Source organism: Osmia lignaria, chromosome 6 (genome assembly GCF_051020975.1).
Source record: "Osmia lignaria lignaria isolate PbOS001 chromosome 6, iyOsmLign1, whole genome shotgun sequence".
NCBI lineage: Eukaryota > Metazoa > Arthropoda > Insecta > Hymenoptera > Megachilidae > Osmia > Osmia lignaria.
The window spans coordinates 3,125,004-3,143,231 of NC_135037.1; the positions used below are offsets into that span (position 1 = coordinate 3,125,004).

At 31.1% G+C, this 18,228-nt stretch overlaps 6 protein-coding genes across 9 annotated transcripts; 4 read left to right on the plus strand and 2 right to left on the minus strand.

Moving 5' to 3' along the window:
- Positions 1-20: 20 nt before the first annotated feature.
- LOC117601574 (Protein-L-isoaspartate (D-aspartate) O-methyltransferase) lies at positions 21-1,792 on the plus strand. Of its 2 annotated transcripts, XM_034318479.2 has the most exons (6): positions 21-84; positions 511-606; positions 749-888; positions 968-1,193; positions 1,263-1,348; positions 1,417-1,792. In XM_034318479.2, exons 2-6 carry the CDS (start codon positions 546-548, stop codon positions 1,588-1,590), a joined length of 687 nt encoding a protein of 228 aa, XP_034174370.1. In that variant the 5' UTR covers positions 21-84; positions 511-545; the 3' UTR covers positions 1,591-1,792. The 2 variants fall into 2 exon arrangements, with proteins under 2 accessions (XP_034174370.1, XP_076544880.1); XM_076688765.1 differs by lacking the exon at positions 21-84 and having other exon boundaries at positions 449-606.
- A 205-nt stretch (positions 1,793-1,997) lies between these two features.
- Positions 1,998-4,821, minus strand: Ent1 (Equilibrative nucleoside transporter 1). Its single transcript, XM_034318472.2, has 11 exons — positions 4,680-4,821; positions 4,426-4,572; positions 4,275-4,356; positions 4,025-4,200; positions 3,850-3,944; positions 3,723-3,773; positions 3,409-3,641; positions 2,998-3,235; positions 2,843-2,928; positions 2,570-2,769; positions 1,998-2,502 (listed from the first exon to the last, which is right to left on the minus strand). The coding sequence occupies exons 2-11, from the start codon at positions 4,563-4,565 to the stop codon at positions 2,391-2,393; spliced, it is 1,413 nt and encodes a 470-aa protein (XP_034174363.2). The 5' UTR covers positions 4,566-4,572; positions 4,680-4,821; the 3' UTR covers positions 1,998-2,390.
- A 536-nt stretch (positions 4,822-5,357) lies between these two features.
- On the plus strand, positions 5,358-8,305 carry LOC117601569 (T-cell activation inhibitor, mitochondrial). Of its 2 annotated transcripts, none has more exons than XM_034318470.2 (8): positions 5,358-5,627; positions 5,705-5,819; positions 6,125-6,519; positions 6,601-6,913; positions 7,029-7,129; positions 7,172-7,333; positions 7,489-7,620; positions 7,686-8,305. In XM_034318470.2, the coding sequence occupies exons 1-8, from the start codon at positions 5,605-5,607 to the stop codon at positions 7,918-7,920; spliced, it is 1,476 nt and encodes a 491-aa protein (XP_034174361.1). In that variant the 5' UTR covers positions 5,358-5,604; the 3' UTR covers positions 7,921-8,305. The 2 variants fall into 2 exon arrangements, with proteins under 2 accessions (XP_034174361.1, XP_034174362.1); XM_034318471.2 differs by having other exon boundaries at positions 5,360-5,627; positions 7,190-7,333; positions 7,686-8,304.
- A 394-nt stretch (positions 8,306-8,699) lies between these two features.
- Positions 8,700-11,791, plus strand: Ced-12 (engulfment and cell motility Ced-12). Its single transcript, XM_034318560.2, has 7 exons — positions 8,700-9,025; positions 9,161-9,454; positions 9,534-9,962; positions 10,037-10,453; positions 10,527-10,964; positions 11,052-11,358; positions 11,432-11,791. Exons 1-7 carry the CDS (start codon positions 8,894-8,896, stop codon positions 11,593-11,595), a joined length of 2,181 nt encoding a protein of 726 aa, XP_034174451.1. The 5' UTR covers positions 8,700-8,893; the 3' UTR covers positions 11,596-11,791.
- A 178-nt stretch (positions 11,792-11,969) lies between these two features.
- Patsas (palmitoyltransferase Patsas) lies at positions 11,970-15,463 on the minus strand. 2 transcript variants are annotated; one of them, XM_034318563.2, is made up of 10 exons: positions 15,204-15,463; positions 14,815-15,128; positions 14,307-14,560; positions 14,112-14,226; positions 13,893-14,018; positions 13,375-13,820; positions 13,060-13,309; positions 12,812-12,984; positions 12,556-12,721; positions 11,970-12,480 (listed from the first exon to the last, which is right to left on the minus strand). In XM_034318563.2, exons 3-10 carry the CDS (start codon positions 14,486-14,488, stop codon positions 12,277-12,279), a joined length of 1,662 nt encoding a protein of 553 aa, XP_034174454.1. In that variant the 5' UTR covers positions 14,489-14,560; positions 14,815-15,128; positions 15,204-15,463; the 3' UTR covers positions 11,970-12,276. The 2 variants fall into 2 exon arrangements, with proteins under 2 accessions (XP_034174454.1, XP_034174453.1); XM_034318562.2 differs by having other exon boundaries at positions 14,815-15,463.
- Positions 15,464-15,678: 215 nt separating this feature from the next.
- atms (RNA polymerase II-associated factor 1-like protein antimeros) lies at positions 15,679-18,103 on the plus strand. Its single transcript, XM_034318565.2, has 8 exons — positions 15,679-15,868; positions 15,938-16,030; positions 16,096-16,420; positions 16,500-16,643; positions 16,724-16,827; positions 16,907-17,123; positions 17,189-17,429; positions 17,512-18,103. Exons 1-8 carry the CDS (start codon positions 15,795-15,797, stop codon positions 17,952-17,954), a joined length of 1,641 nt encoding a protein of 546 aa, XP_034174456.1. The 5' UTR covers positions 15,679-15,794; the 3' UTR covers positions 17,955-18,103.
- Positions 18,104-18,228: the final 125 nt, after the last annotated feature.

Here is an 18,228-nt window from a genome sequence, read left to right on the forward strand (position 1 = left end):
AATAGAAATTGATTATAGCAACAGCGTAACCTTTGGCAAAAAGAACGTAAATAGCCCACTTGGCTTGCTACTAAATTTAAGTTGGTTAGTGACGTATTCATCTATTACAAGCTATTCTGTTTGATCTGCGATTTGCAATAGCGCAACGATTGCTTATTGTGTTTGCAAATTAATGTATTGTATGCAACTATTGATAAATTCTGTATTTATAAAATTCCGTATTTGTGTTTATATAGAAGACAATTGATATCTGTTCTAACGAAAAGCAGACGTTGATCACGGCCGGCTTCAATTTACTTGTTAATTATTTAAATATTTATAACCATCTATAACATTACATTTATTTCATTCTTTGAAGAAAACAGCTGTATAATATTTGTTAAAATTGACATTTTTATTAAACGTTACAAGTCGTTGTACATATAATGAAAAATTGTTGAGTGTTTCATCGTGTTGCGATATACGGCCTCAAAATTCAGTCCCATTATCTGACGTTTTTTATTTTTATAGTACTAAGTTTATTATTTTCCGAATTTGCATATGAAATGGCTTGGTCTGGAAGATTTCATGCAAAAAGTAACCATGATCTTATACAAAGTCTTAAGAGTAAGTGATATTAACACAATTATTATAAGTTTTATATTGATTTTATTGGTCTTAAATGTTATTGAATAAAGAAAACCAAATGTATATATACATTAAGAGGTAAATATGTATATATTTGAAAGTATGCATTTTTTCATCTTAGGATCAAGAGTAATTAAATCTGATCGAGTTTATGAAGCAATGTCTGCTGTAGATAGAGCAAATTATACTCACCCTAGCTATGCATATATAGATTCTCCACAATCAATTGGTTATGGTGCAACTATAAGTGCTCCTCATATGGTATATATGTTTTTAAATAAATTGATTTATTCATAATATAATTTATACAGGAAGAATATACAAGTTCAAAATGTTTCAGCATGCATATGCTTTAGAAATACTTGAAGATAAATTACGCGATGGTGCAAGAGCATTAGATGTTGGTTCTGGTTCTGGATATTTAACAGCATGTATGTCAATGATGTTAGGACCAAATGGCTTGGCTGTGGGTATTGAACATATTCCTGAACTTAAATCATTTGCTACCCAAAACATTCAAAGGGATAATCCAGAGCTTCTTAAAAGTGGTAGAGTTCAATTAGTTGGTAAGTATCTAGTTAAATATTTTGTAAATCAATTGAATCGTTTTATATAAAAAATATTTATTGATCTAGTTGGAGATGGAAGATTAGGATATCCTGAGAAAGCACCATATAATGCTATTCATGTAGGAGCTGCAGCTAAAGAAATGCCACAAGCTGTAAGGAAAATTTGTTTTTATCAAATAATATAGTATTCATTAAATTAATTGTGACATTGTTTATGTAGTTAATTGATCAACTAGCTCCTGGAGGACGTTTAGTATTACCGATGGGTCCAGAAAATTCAGACCAAACATTGGTACAAGTTGATAAGACAATGGACGGAAAAATTATGAAAAAATCGCTTACAAGCGTTGTTTTCGTTCCGCTAACAAGTAAAAGCAAGCAATATCCTTCATGAGGTTCATGCTTGCTCCAATAAGTGAGCAGTTTTTCTGTTGTAAATGTGAGTAAAAGAAAGTACTAAATAAAGCACATAATTTTAGCTGTATATTTGCAGTCGATCGTTTTAAAAATTGAAGAAAGCTTTAGATTACAATCATTATATGTAATACAATCATAAGTTTAAAACTTTTTGAAATAGTGTACATTTTTGATATTTTTGAATTATAATCTTCAAAAAACGATATAACGTTTATTTATATTTAGTGAAACATATTTCGATTCAGAAATGCAATAAGTTATAAGGGTAGGAATATACTTCTATCCTTTTTATTATTAATGTATGTAATAAAGTACAAACTACTCTTATGTATTTTTATACTGTCTTTAATTTATTCTGTATATAGTATGAGTTACTTGTCATAATTTATTGTACTCTGAATGCTTAAAAATAAATACATTACGGAAATGTATGATGACTAGAATTACATTTTTTTATATAATTAATTCATTCTCTATGTTATATGTATCAGATGTATTACATGTAATTTGACATGCAATTATTTCCATTCTATATGTAACATAATTTAAGTATTCATGGAATGGTCAAGTTTAACTCCTTAAAGAAATGCGTAAAAAATAATTTACTGTAATGTGTCAAACATTGCAGTTATCAATTTATTATAAAATATCAAATAACTGTATTATTTAAATGTGATTGGACTTTGTGTCCTGTGGTCCTAGTTTATTTTAAGTATGCAATAGGCAGTGAGATGAACGCCTGCATTTTTTCATATTTGCCTTTTTTGATCATAATGGTTAAAGCGCTTTAACCATAAACAAACTAAGTGCAGCACCTGATGCCAATCCCATTCCAAGGAAAGCTCCCATCATAGCAGAGGCAATTTCCTTTTCTTGAGAATCTACAACTCTATTTCAAAAGTTTCATTACAAAATGTATCAAATTTTAATTTATTAATATATACTATAATACTTACGTAGGAATTAAAATAAATGTCAAATTACACAGATAACCGTTGCTAATGGCAAATGCAATAGTTATTAAAATATAATAAAAGTCATTATGAATGTAAACAGGAAGATTATATCTAGGTTGTGCATTGCAAAACATAAGAGCAGGTATAAAGATTACCCTTATCAGACTTAAAAATATCACCTGCCAGGGTTTATTTTTTGGCTAAAAAAATATATAACTCATTAAATATTACTTTTAAATATATTTTTGAACAAAGAATATTTTTTGTACATACCCATTGGAATATGCCAGATAATATTCTTCCAGCATAATCACCAGAACTAAAAATGAGGTATGTCACCACAGGTACAAAATAGATATCTGCAAAATATATATATAACTGTTAATAATTTAAAAACTGTGCATATAAGATTTAATACTGAAACTTACCATTCCATGCATAACCCTTGCCTTTATCTTGACTTTCTACCAATACAGTAACTGCTGGACATACAGACAGTGATACAAAAAATACTAAGAATACACTAATACCATAGTGCCAAATTCTTTTAACAATACGAGTATAAGATACTGTTGTGCCTTGTGGAAAAGTTACTTCTCCAGTTACTGAATAATCTGTTTCTACACTGTTAGGAAATCTCTCCACCATATGATGTTTAAAAAATGCCTAAGCAGAAAGTATAGATACGATTTATATGACACAGTTTAATTCTTCTATTCAATGTTCAAAGCAGATTATCAATACATGTCTGTGTTATTACCATAAGCTACTTATATATTAAAAACACTTGTATGATAAATATCATTATTCTATGTTCATTAAAATGTAGAATTACTTACTGCTTTTTCCAACATTACATATGCAATCAGAGATAAAAACAAGATAACATCTCCAATAATAAAATATACTAGCCCTGAAAGCATAGGACTAGCACCAATCCAAAGAGAACATATTTCTGTTATAGCAGTAAAAATTCCTCCAAGAGCTTGACCACTTGACATAGCAGTTATATATTTGGGAGAAAAACGACCAACAACACCCATTAAACTTCCTCCAAAAATTGCACTTGCAGCTATAAAAAAATATCGATATTGTTCTCTAATTTACATGTTGAAATATTTATTGGTGTTTCAAATATCGTGTATGTACTTACAATTTACGCATGCTACTGTGGTCAAAGTAATAATTAAAAATGTGCCTTGCCCTAGAAATGAAATTGGAATTTTACTTTAAAAGTTCAATACACAGTAATATTTAGCATTTTTATTTTTGTAACTTACATTTGTCTGTATTTATTTTAACAAATACTGTTGTTACAATGAAAAGTAACAGTATTATACACTGTGAGCCCACCATTCTTGTCCTTAGGGGAATTCTATTATTTTATAAATTGTAAAGTTGATATAGTCGTTCTATTACTAGTATTGTGTAGTTGAAAGTATATAATTTACTTACTTTTTACTGATAAATGCATTTATGATTAGAAACAATGTATTTGGTAATGCACTTGCTACACTTAGATATGATGTAAAACTAGCTTGAAGGTCAGTTTTCTTTTCTAAATTTTCTACATGAGTATAGTTAATATGCGTAGAATTTTCTTGTATTTCTCTAAACTTATACATCCAATACTATAAAACAAATTAGACAAACTCAATCATATACTATCAATGATGCTAAATAGTAAGATATATCAGTTACTTACATCTTCAGCAGTAATAAAAAAACTCCAAGGAATTAATATATTCATTCCAAGTAAATAAAAAACAATATATGCAATATTATACCTAAACATTAAAGAAATACATAAAGCATATTATATAGTAAACAATTGAATTATTCTAACTGAAAATTACCTGTCGCTAGGTTCATATTGTTTTAAAAATGGCTTTTCATCCGGCACAGAAATACTTGGATCATCGACTTCAGTTCCTAAATCATCCTCAAATTCGCTGTCTGAGCCTCCTAACAAAGGTCTTTTATTTATTGGATACATGGTTAAACTGAAAATTAAAAAATCAAAATATTAATTAAAATTTATACAAGTTACATATGTATTACATATAATACAATAGATAAAAATGTTCAACAACTTTCTCTTTCTACTCACAAGGTTACATAGAAAATTATCTAAATGCCACTTGGTAATTTACATGTAATTAGGGTATAATAACCATTTACATGGTTGCAAATAAGTACCAATGTCACTTTGTTTAAACTCTCTCACGTTTAGCACATTTTGAAACTTTAGTAAAATTTATGTTTAGCAATCCACATCTGGGAAGCAAATGGCAATGCCTCTAACATATTACTGTGCCAGAGTCTTAAAAGACTCAATGCCATATATAATACATTTCCTTGGCCACCTGTGACTAAGCACAGATACAAAAAGTAAATACCGTAGCATTAGCCTTATAATAATCCTACTGTAACTTCTTTCTTTACTACTCGTTTACATCATAAATGCAAAAACAGCTGGTGTAGTACACAAACCAAGTACAGCCCGCCAATTGGTAATGACGTATTCTTAAAAGAATTCGATGCATCATAAATTTGTGATAGGAACAAAAGAAAATATTTAAAATTTCAATGTTTATTCAGGAACATTCAGCTTTAGTTAGGATAGAATGATTATTCGACTGATCGTATGTAACAGTATGTAATGCTCTATTTATGATTATCGAAACATATACCAACTAACACATATAATGTATCTATACACGCTATACGTATACAGATCTCACCATTGATTAGACAAAAAGAAGAGGTTCAAGTCCAATGTTATACGAGTTTGCATATTGTCGCATTGCGAGGAGAGTTATTTTCTAAGAAATACACCATATATTTAGACTTTATGCAGATTATATATCTCAAAGAATATATTCTACGGCTAACAAGATAGAGAATTGTTATTTGAATACTAATGTAGTACATTTAGTAAGTTTGATGAGTGGCAAATGCGATAAATATCGCATTTCAACTCGTAAACTTTTGCGTGATATGGACGTGTGATGACATTACGGTGAACTAGAAAAATGTATTGTGCATTAGGAAGATGGTAAATAGCTATATTTAATTAAGTTTGTATGGTACAAATAGATTCAAGTAGTGGCTTGATAACAGTTTTTTAAATAGTTTTTGCAGGAGAGATGCGGTAAGAGCTTTGAGTACGGGTGAGGTATCTACCGCACTTCGACCTTTTTACTTTACAGTTCACCCTGATCTGTTTGGGCAATATCCTACACAAAGAGTAAGTTCAGTTAATTATAATGATTTTAGGTAACTTATAAAAAGCAAGTCTGTAAAGTGAAGGCGATTTAAATTGATTAAGCCTCAGCAACGCAGTTTATTGTCTTATTATGTTAAGAATTATTTATAGAACAAAGGAAGTGCAATAATTGTTATATATTTATATGTAGGTATATGCACATAAAATTCAGGTATAAATAAACTGAATACAAGATAAGATTCATATTCATTTGCTGATTAAATAAAGAATATATCAAATGTATGTTAAATATGATTTTAATTTGTTTAAAATCTTGATTGTTTCAGACAGTAAATGAAAATTCTCTAAAACAATTAAGTTCTGTCATTGAGAATTTACAACAGCAAAGACCTATAAGACCTATTACTTTACCATTTTATTTAAGATCAAAAGATGAGAAAGAAGTCAAAGCTGGTAAATTCACTTTAGTACAAATACAGTTAAAGGATAAGGACTTAAGAAGAACTATACTTTCTATTCTAAAGACATGCGATTTGCCAACCACATTTGTGGATCAAATTGAAGAACAAAAACCATCAGAAAATGGAAAATATAAATCAAGATTTTGGCAAAGAAAAGGATATTCTGGAGAAAACATAGATTTTTCAGAATTAGAAGATGATCCCATTTATGCATCTATTATAATGAGAAGAAAAATTAATTTAGAACCAGATACTCTTAAGTAAGATTATCGGTGTTTTTATGTAAATAATTAATATTCTGTTAAACATGTTTAATTACATAGTTGATGATTGTTGATTAGGGCATACTTGAACAAACATATTAATGTAGTACACGTGAAGTTGGAAGCATGTAGACCTATACGCGAAGAAGTACAAAAGTTAGAAAAAATATTATGCTCTGAATTAGGTATAAACAGTATTGTATGGGATTGTGGATGGAACATAGCTCACTATAGAGGATGTTTATTAGCTTTCAAGGCATTGGCCGAACATCATCCTGAACCAATGCAAGTACTCAAAAACAGAACACTTGTTTTTGCCAATGATACAGGCATTAGTCTAGAGGGAAATGTTATGTTGAATTCAGGTGAAGTCAGACACAATTGGCTTGATGTAAGAATGAATTATAAAACTTGTATCCTATTTATTAGTTTTTATTTTATTAAATAGATTTAATCAAACAAATGTTATCATATTTAACAACTGGTATGTTATTTTTGTTTTACAGCTAATTAAAAATATCCGGAAGTATGATGTCGTACTGTTTAGATTACCAGCTTTTGAGAAGGCAGTTTCACAAGTACTTCTCGACATTAAAGTTGGTCGACGGTGCGTAATACAACACATTAATTGAATGACGGTAAGGCTCAGGGTACTCTATATGTGCAGGAAATTCATGCCAAAAGTAATGGTTAGTCAGTATGAACGGCAACTTCGACAACTTACTACAACCCTCTCGGATTACCGAGGACGTCGAAATTATCCAAAAGTCTGGCCCGAGAAATTATCTGCTTATGAGATTGTGATTGAAGCGTTAGTATTATGTATAGTACTTAAAGTTTCTTGTATGTTTACTTTCAGTTAATTTGTAAGTATTTGATAAACATGGTTAATTTAACATCTTTGTAAGTATAATGCAATATAATATCGAAGTGAAATGTATATACTAAGATGAGGTTTACTTTCAGTGAAGCAGGACCTTTAATGCTCTCTCCTACTGGACAGTTTATAGTTCCATCTTCGTGTCCAAGTTTTCTTTTAGTAAATTTCATTACTGAAAACTTAGAAGAAGCCTCGAAAAGATTACATCATTATAACAAGTAAGACTATCTTATAAATATCTTGGAAAAGTTTCTATTTTATTTTGTATCTTATTTTATTGCAGCATCAAACATGTTGAACGTGAGCTTCATGATAAGGCTGTTAAAGAACTGGGTTTAATTGTTCTGAACAAAGATGATAGTATCACTCCAGATTTAATGATACAATGTTGCGAACGTTTATTATTGCACAAAAACGTTTTAGCTCCATTGTTGGAAGGTGTCATGCTTTGGGTGACACATTATTATTCTGTTATGAGTGATGGCGTTTTATGTATACCATGGGATTGGAAACTTTAGGTTTCAATGTAAAATAGTAATTAATACCAACATTAATTTGTTGATATTTTGTATCATTATGCCGATTAACAGAACTATTTCCAAAAATTTTATAAATTGTAATCAATTAATAATGTACAGAACATATGATACAGAAATGGTAGATATTTTTATGAAAACTTTACATATGCTTAAGATAAAAGAATAACTTAGTAAAGGTATAAATCCTTTTACTATTGCTTTGGCAGTACAATTAATAACAAAGAATGATTTATAATACTCTGTAAAATATATTTGCATATTAATTGCAATTGTTTTTCTGTAACTAATCTTAGTATGTACATTGTATAGTTGAGAAAAGAAGAAATATTTTGTACAATCATGTAGTTAAGCAATAAATACATTGCATACAAATAAATGAAAGAATCAAACTATTTTCTAAATTGAAGTTGAAATTTCTTGACCCCCACTGACAATGAATCGTTGAATGCGTAGTAAACCGGCCGATAAAAATAAGGTTTAAAGCGACGTCGGTACATATTTTAAATTGTGAGACACGAACTCCCACAAGGTGATTAATTTATCTTATACATGTACCGCAGTTCACCAGAGTCCATAACTGCGAAAAGACCAGTTTTCGTTCTTCGCGCATCTCCAGTGCGCATCTTCGCCCTGATTGGCGAGACTCCCAAACGAAGTGGAAAGCGATTAGCAGAGAGCTCGCTGCGTTCCCCCACCATCTTCCAACCTGCGCATCGCAGTTATGGACTCTGGTGAACTGCGGTATATGTATATCTGGATGGGTTATTGTCCATCAATGGTTCATGGAGGGGCGAGATCGTCCGACCACGTCCGACGCACCAGCATGATGGCCGTCACGTTGTTATGACAAGAGATACGTCAAATTTGTAATATTTCTCATAATAGCTTGGGCCGGCGATTATCGTATCTCTGGAATTGGTTTTAATAATTACAAATTGTTCCTGGTACATTGATGTACACGCAAACAATAAAAATGCCGGTCCAAAAGGATTCAAATATTGTGAAAATCGCTGTTCAGATGACGGATCAAGTGCCACAACTTATTGAATTTAATCAAAAGCATCCACTTACTGGGATTATTCAGGTATATTGAATAAAATATAAGTCCACTACATTACTGTAATTGTATTATCTTTCTGTTTAGATTTTTTAAGATGAACTGTTTAGAACTAAAATTGTGAAGATATATTTAAATAAGAATAATTTTAATTTTTATTAGGAACTGTGCAATGGGTGGGGTCTCTCTGACCCTGAATCTTATTCATTACAATTTTCTGAAAGTAATAACCAAAATTATATCACAGAAAAAAATCGCAATGAAGTAAAGAATGGTAGTATTTTAAGATTGGAGTTTTCACCTTCTAAAACAGCTTGTGATATTTTAACAAAACTTAACAATGGAACTATGGAAGAAAAAACTGCAGCCTTGCAAAAATTGAGTACTCTCAGTACAGATATGACATTTGCATTAGAATTTATTAATAAGCAAGGATTAGCTTTAATTATATCACAGGTAATAAAAATGAATCCTAATAATTGATCATTTTCATATCATTCATGTATTTTAATTCATTGAATACATTTTTTTATAGGTTGAAGGTGAGAAGTATAAAGGTAATGCGCTTGCATATTCGCTTCAATCATTTGTGGAACTTATGGATCATGGAATTGTTTCATGGGATATATTAGAAACACCTTTTATCAACAAAGTAGCAAGCTATGTAAATAATCAGGCTGTTACCCAAGATACCAGTATTATTGAAGCTTCGCTTAGCATTCTTGAAAATATAGTATTAAATTCTTCTGGAAAATATGGACAAGTTGAGAAAGAAGTGACCTTTCCCAATTTAGTAATGCATCTACAAAGTATGCGTCCACAAATCCAACAAAATGCAATAGCTTTGATAAATGCTTTATTTCTTAAAGCTGATTTAGCTAAACGTAGATCTGTGGCTGCAACTCTCCAATCTAAGCAAGTTAGGAATGTTTTCCTAACAATTGTCATACAGTCTACTGGTCAAGTATGAAATATTGAAATATTATTTTTTTTATCAATCAATGTAAACATTTGCTATAAAATCATATTTTGGTGTAGGTTGGTGCGGAAATGGCACATCAGTTATATGTATTGCAAACATTAATGTTAGGTCTCTGGGAGCAGCGTATGATGACGAAAATGGATCCTCAGGATCAAGATGCACATGATAAAATTAAAGAACTTAGAAGAATTGCTTTTGATACCGAAGGTGCAATAGGTGGAGATGTAACCGCTCGTAAACAAGGCCTCTTTGCTAAAGATTATAAAAAATTAGGTTTTAAGTATGATATTAATCCCGCACGCGATTTTACGGAAACACCTCCTGGCATGCTTGCTCTAGATTGCATGGTCTATTTTGCCCGGAACCACACCGAATCTTATACTAAAGTTGTTCTGGAAAATTCATGCAGAGCAGATGAACATGAATGCCCGTTCGGTAGAACAAGCGTGGAACTCGTTAAATTACTTTGTGAAGTGAGTAGTATAAAACAATGCAAAGTAATTTAAATAATTACTTTTAGTTTAATTTACCCCTCGATTTAATTAGGTATTACGTATTGGAGAGGCACCTAGTGAACAAGGTCAATCATATCATCCAATGTTCTTTACTCATGATCATCCATTTGAAGAATTTTACTGTGTATGTATAGTTCTTCTAAACAAAACTTGGAAGGAAATGAGAGCAACTACCGAAGATTTTGTAAAAGTATTTTCTGTTGTAAGAGAACAAATTACTAGAGCACTTCAATGTAAGCCTACAGGATTGGATAAATTTAAAAATGAGTTGCAACAATTAACATATTCAAGAATCACTAATCTTTGGCAACAAGAAAGGACTACCAGGGAAGAATGGGAATTTCATGCAAGACCAATTGTCGAACTCAGAGAACAAATTACACCTGAAATTTTAGATCTTATTCAACAACAACGTTTAGGTTTTTTGGTAGAAGGTACCAGGTTTATGAAATACAGTGCCAGAGGACAGGTACTATTTTACTTTATTGAAAATCGTAATAAAATTATTTACTCTCTACAGTTTCACATTTGTATTAAATATTTTAATCTTTAACAGAGAATTAAGGACAAATTTTGGTATGTTCGACTTTCACCTAATCACAAAGTATTTCATTATGGTGATTGTGACGAAAAATCGGTGCCAACAATAGATGAACTTCCTACAAAATTAGCCGTTGTTGAAATTCGTGGTTTAGTAACTGGTAGAGATTGTCCGCACATGAAGGATTTACAGCGACGCAAAACTACACATCAGTTGGCGTTTTCTTTAATGTTGGATTCTGTGGAAGTTTCAAGCCTAGACTTTGTTGCACCTGATGAACAAGTTTTTGACTATTGGACTGATGGCATTAATGCCTTACTCGGTATGTAATATACATTATATGTACATACGTGTTGAATATTATTTTCTCTCAATATAGAGGTATTTATGTACAGGTATTAGAATGACCAGTAAACAAGCAGAAAACGATTTGGAAACATTACTATCTATGGATATTAAATTAAGACTTTTAGACGCAGAAGGAATTGATATTCCTCAAGAACCACCAGCTATTCCTGATCCGCCACCAAATTACGATTTTTGTTATGAGTTAAAGTAAAAGTATTTTTTATGTTCAGGAATCATAACAGTATCATGTGAGATATTTTATTTTAAATTTACATTTTTATACAAGTGAATCATTTTTAATACTTTTATTAATGTCGTTTACATATAGAATACATCAAATTTTTGATTAGATAAATTTAACATATTTTAATTACGTAAGGAGACGCAGTACACGTTACCAAAGATATATTTTACATTTTTATATATACACATTACATCCATTATTTTAAATATTATTTGTATATATCAATTTGATACTTATATAACGATATATCGATTTTATATTATAACGATAGTAGATAGATCGAAGAATGAATATTATTTACAATTCCATTAACAATTTTTATACTTACTTAATGGTAATCGTAATGAGACTATATTTAAAATCCTGTTCAATCAACTTTTTAGAAATTTATATAGAGGTGTAATAAATTTTTAATGTAAGTTAATAAATTATTTAATGAATTATTATGCTATACGTTTAATATTATATATAAAATAATATTAATGTTAATTAATAATGCTAATAATATTAATAATAATGTTGAAGCCATTTATAATGTAAGTTTTGTGCAGATATTGTATAATTATTTAAAACAAAAATAATTATATAATCAATATTTTTATCTTTTAGAAGTGTAATATTGTTATAAAATAGTGGTTTCGTAATAGTTTACATGATATCTTCTGAAAGTATTTGGTAATTTTGAGGATTGTTTGCCTGGTGATTTGGAGGACAAAGAAAGAACTCGATAAAATTGAGAACAGGACCTCTACTAAATGGATTTAAATATCTTCCTTTCTTATCTCTTAAATATGAATATCGTTTATAGTTAAACATTTCATTTGTGGTTAAGTTCATGCAAGCATGTAATACCTACGTAAAAGAAGATAAGTTACTATGAATCCAGACAAATATTTCATATGGTATAAAAGTATATTTTATAATTACCGAAGTGCATGTTAGAATCCATCCAAGTCCACAAAACACTAAAGCTTCTAGTACCCCCAACACATATAGTAATTGGATTCCTTCAATTGCCATACAGTAGCAGGCAAAATAAATTGTAAAAGAACAATTTATTGCTACACACATGACGAACAAGAAGAACCACATTCTGTAATAATAATTTATTAATGAGTAACGATTAGTAAGCATGTTATAAGTAATATAATTTTTATATTGTATGTATAATTTTATAATTTACCTGTTTCTTAAACCCACACAGTTGTATATAAAAGGACAGTGATGATCGAAATATGTAACACATCTATTACATATTCTGCAATGTTTAGCCCTTAGCGGTCTGAAGCATCTACAACTGTGACATAATCGAGATAACAATACATTTCGTTTCTTCCATTTATCGAAGTATGGAATCTAAAATAGAGATCGTTACGTGTATATCATTTATAATATTCAATACTACATGATGTCAATATTTTCAAATAATACCTGGTTGATTGCTCTATAATAAGTTTCACTGTTTTGTGGTATGTAACCAGGATCTCTTCTATTTGCTACAATCCATGAAATCCACATAACAATGTTCCAATAAATAAAGCAATAATGACTACCGCGTAAGAGGTTCCACGTTAATGGGATACATTTTAGTAAGTACATTGGATATCCCCATAAAAGAACTGATACCATAAATAATAATATAGGACCTTTACTGTTGCCAGCTCCGCCAAATAATAATGCCCTTAAAAATAAATGGATATTAATACATTATTCTGCATACATTATACGAAAGACGAAAATACAAACCAAAGTTCATTGATAGGTGGAATCCATCTAGACCGTCGCTTTTGTTCAGCTTGAAGTATTCTTATAATCTCAGAATGTCTGTGACTTTTAGCCAGCTGTAACGGTGTTTTACCATTTTTATCACGAGGTTCTAATTCAATTTTACTTTTCTCACACAATATTTTAACGCAACTGAGATTGCCAGAAAGACATGCTAAGTGCAGTGGAGTAGATCCAAAGTAATCTGGTTTTTGTAAATCTACTCCACTATACATGAGTAATCTTATTAGTTCTGCATGACCCTTATATGCAGCCCAATGAAGGGCAGTATCACCGTTTATATCTGTTAAATGTCCTAATGCACCGGACCCTAATAAAAATGCTGCTGTTGCAAATTTTCCAAACATACAGGCAGTCATCAAAGGAGTTAGGCCTTTAAAATCTGCTGCATTAACAGCAACACCTGCCTAGAATAAATAAGAGAAAGGTAATCAAATCGTAATTTTATATGCAATTGCAATTTTACTTAATTTCAATACCTTTAATAACACTTGAACTAACGCACTATGACCTTTCCGGCAAGCCCAATGTATCGGTCTCGGTCCTTGAATTCCAAGACAAGAAAGATCAACTGGTCCATTTCGTTCTATTAAGTATCTCATTACCTATTGCATATAGATTTTCATTTATAAATAAAAACATAGCTTTTTCATCGTAATTGCTGTATGAATTTCATGAAGTTAATTATACAAACTAACTTCGATGTTTCCATCCAGAGCAGCCCAATGGGCTGGGGTATATCCCCATTCATCCCTTGCGCTTAATACACTTAAACCATTCTTTTCTACTAATTCATCCACAGCCGTTATTTCCCTAAATAAACATTACATTTTTTAATATTTTTTCACCTTAGTTCACTGTTAATACGAACAATATTAGGATAACAAGTCTACCCGGATCTAAGTAGTTCGAAGATCTGTTTGGTTTCGTTAGACGGAGTTTGACCGGGAGTAGTTTCGTCGGCATAAATGTTGTCGTCAGGACCGCTTCTCTGTCGCAGTTCAGAATCCTTAGCAGATCCATGATTTTGATGAGTGGTGCTAGAAATCGGAGTATTTGGTAGATGCCCGACCATGTCGGGATCGGGACTTAATTCCCATACGGATCTCGCTGCCCCGGGCCCTGTTACAGGGCTTACAGGATACACCTAAGAAGGTTGATAATATTTTGATAAAATTTTAATCATTAATCATCAATTAAATGTTAAATTTAAGTTCAATTTTAAATCTAAATACTTTAAAAGTGATAAAATTGTTTACCCCGCCATTGATTTGAAACTTGACGCTAGTCTCTAAGGCATTTTATTATATTTATTTACAACTTAAGATGATTTAATTGTTTGATTTTGTTAGTATCATGTTTATTTCATTTTTGTACAACTAATGTATCTTTGTAGCTCACCTTACAAAGCGTTGCGAGCTCCGTATTTACTCGCTCGTGTTCGGAAGGTGTCCTAAAGGATGCGCCTGGGGCTGAGGTTGTTCCACCTTCCTTAACGGTTAGTCACAAAGAAACATTTGGTCCAACCATGTTTTTCAATCGAATTCTTGCTAGACACCGTTTCGTTTATTGTAATAAAGTCTAGAACAATACCTTCCTTATACAGCAGTTTAATTAGTTAAGAGCAGCAATGTTCGCACTTCAAAGTGAGACCATACTAGTTGCGTGACATTGCGCATTAAAATCAATACTATAGTTGAATGAACGCCTGCGTACTAAAATTGCATGAAACGTAAAACTTATTTTTATTTTTGGAGGTTTAACTAGAGGATAGCTTTATTAAATATTACATTTTATCATTCCTATATACAGTATCGAGCATGGTAGGTTTCCATTGGGAAATTCCTCTCTAGAGGCGAAGGGAAGAGGGACTCCGGGTTTCCAATCCACCCCTTCAGCCCCGGTGGCAGTTATGTGAAGACTGACAATGTATAAAGGGTTAGAGATCCCATGTATATGTATAGGCTTGGGGAGAATTATATTATTTTGTTTCTAAATCACTTCTAATATTAATATTGTAAAAATGTAAGATTTTGAGAATTTTTGCTTTCTGTATATCACTGCTTTTTCTCGGGAGACCTACACACTGTACTCAATATTATATGAATGTCGTATAAAGATTAAATTCTTAAATAGGTATTATTTTTTATATAGAATATGCATACTATAATTGTTATATACAATATTTTTAAGAAATGGATATTTCAGCTTAAATTTAAATTTAAATACTATTTCTTAACTAGATGGCGTTGTACAAAATTACTTCATCCATACACAACACAGTAATTATACAAAATGCGGTTTACATGTATGACGTTGTGTTAAATGAAATTTAATTGTGATGTATAAAATATTATTAGGTTCCATTTAATTAATATAAAATGGCTCCAACAATTCAGACTAATGGTAACGCTGCAGATAGAGATAAACGTACAGCTAGACCAGCTGAGAAAAGGTAACAATTACAAATGTTAACCTTTACATTTTTGATATTAATATAACTTCTTTAATACTTTTATTTCAGGTCTGAGTTAATATGTAGAGTTAAATATTGCAATACTTTGCCTGATATACCATTTGATCCCAAGTTTATTACATATCCTTTTGAATCCACTCGGTAAGTTTTGCATGTTTATATTTTAAAAGTTCCTTGGGTAATGTACAACTAAGAAATATTTCTAGGTTTATTCAATATAATCCAACTTCATTGGAACGTAACTATAAATATGAAGTATTAACAGAACATGACTTAGGTGTGGAGATTGATCTTATCAATAAAGACACATATGCTGGAGATGTGAATGCACAGTTAGATCCTGCTGATGAAAAACTTCTCGAAGAAGATGTTCTTACTCCACAAGATTCTAAAAGATCCAGACACCATGCCAGAAGTGTTTCTTGGCTCAGACGTACAGAATATATTTCTACAGAACAAACCAGATTTCAACCACAGACTGTTGATAAGGTTGAAGCTAAAGTTGGTTACAGCATTAAGAAAAATTTCAAAGTGAGTTAATAGATCTATACTTTTACTTTAATTATGCATTCCCATGTATGAAATTTTATATTTGTGTTTTTGTTTTTAGGAAGAAACATTATATATGGATCGTGAAAGTCAAATAAAAGCTATAGAGAAAACATTTGAAGATAATAAGAAACCAATTGAAAGACATTACAGTAAACCAAATGTAGTACCTGTAGAGATTTTACCAGTATTTCCTGATTTTAAGGTATTTAGAATTAATAATCTATATTAAATATATGTAAAATATTTTCATTTTTCTATAATGTTGTCATTGATTCTTTTCAGCTATGGAAATATCCTTGTGCACAAGTCATATTTGATTCAGATCCAGCTCCAACGGGTCGTTCTGTTCCAGCTCAGATCGAAGAAATGTCACAAGCTATGATTCGGTAAATTTATTCTTCGTAAATTTTATTAGTTATTTGTATACAATATGCACAAGATATTATAATGTATGTATTGTTGCAGAGGTGTAATGGATGAAAGTGGTGAACAATTTGTAGCATACTTCTTACCTTTAGATGAAACCTTAGAAAAACGTAGGAGGGATTTCACAGCTGGAATTGACTATGCAGATGATGAAGAATATGAGTATAAAATGGCTAGGGAATATAACTGGAATGTAAAAAGTAAAGCTTCAAAGGGATACGAAGAAAATTATTTCCTTGTTATAAGGCAAGATGGGGTAGGTTAAATATGAAATTATTTATTCAAAATATAAGATATAAAATTTAATTACTTACGTTGCAGGTATATTATAATGAACTGGAAACGCGAGTACGCCTTAGTAAACGTCGTCAAAAAGTTGGACAGCAACCGAATAATACAAGGCTGATAGTAAGACACAGACCACTCAACGCTAATGAATTTAAAATGCAAAGGTACAGGGAAAAGCAATTGGAACCACCAGGAGAAGAAGACGAAGATGAAGAAGAGGAAGAGGAGGAAGAGGAAGAACCTCAACAAGAAGTCGAAAAACCAGAAGAAAGGGGTTAATAGCATTACATTTAAAAATTGTTATGATTCTCTCTTTAAAAAAACTGTTTAAAATGACTTTTTGTAATCTGTTTCAGATGGTTTTGAAAACGAAGCTGAATCAAGAGCATCATCTAGAGCATCTTCTCGAGCATCTAGTAGAAAATCCCGTTCTCGTTCAAAATCTCGTTCCCATTCGCCATCAAAATCTAGATCTGCTTCTCGTTCGCGCTCTGAATCACGATCTCCTTCTAGATCACGTAGTAAATCAAGATCAAGATCTCGTACTCCACAATCCAGAAATTCTTCTAATTCAAAGTCACCTTCAAGATCTCGTTCTGCGTCTCCAGTTAAATCTCGATCTGGATCACCAGTTAAATCTCGATCTAGATCTCCAGCCAAATCTCGATCTGGATCATCGTCAAGCTCAAAATCAAGATCTCGTTCAAGATCAAGATCATTCACTGGTAGTGACACTGGTTCCGGAAGTGGTAGTGGATCTGGTAGCGGCAGCGGTGAAAGTGGTTCGGAAAGTGAATAAATGAAAATTATAATGAAAGAACAATTAATGTTATAATGAAGAAACTTAAATTTTAAGCCAATATTCGTAAGCAACCTACATTTTTAAAAACCATTTATGGTTTATCATTATTTTGAGAACATTCTATCGTTATATGTATATAGTGCCTATAATAAATGTAAGGTAATAAAAAAAAGAGACACTATATCGATAAGAAAAATCACGTTTGATAAACGTTATTTTGTCTAGTGTAAAAAAGTACCAGTAGAGTGCAGTTCATACCATCTCGTATATC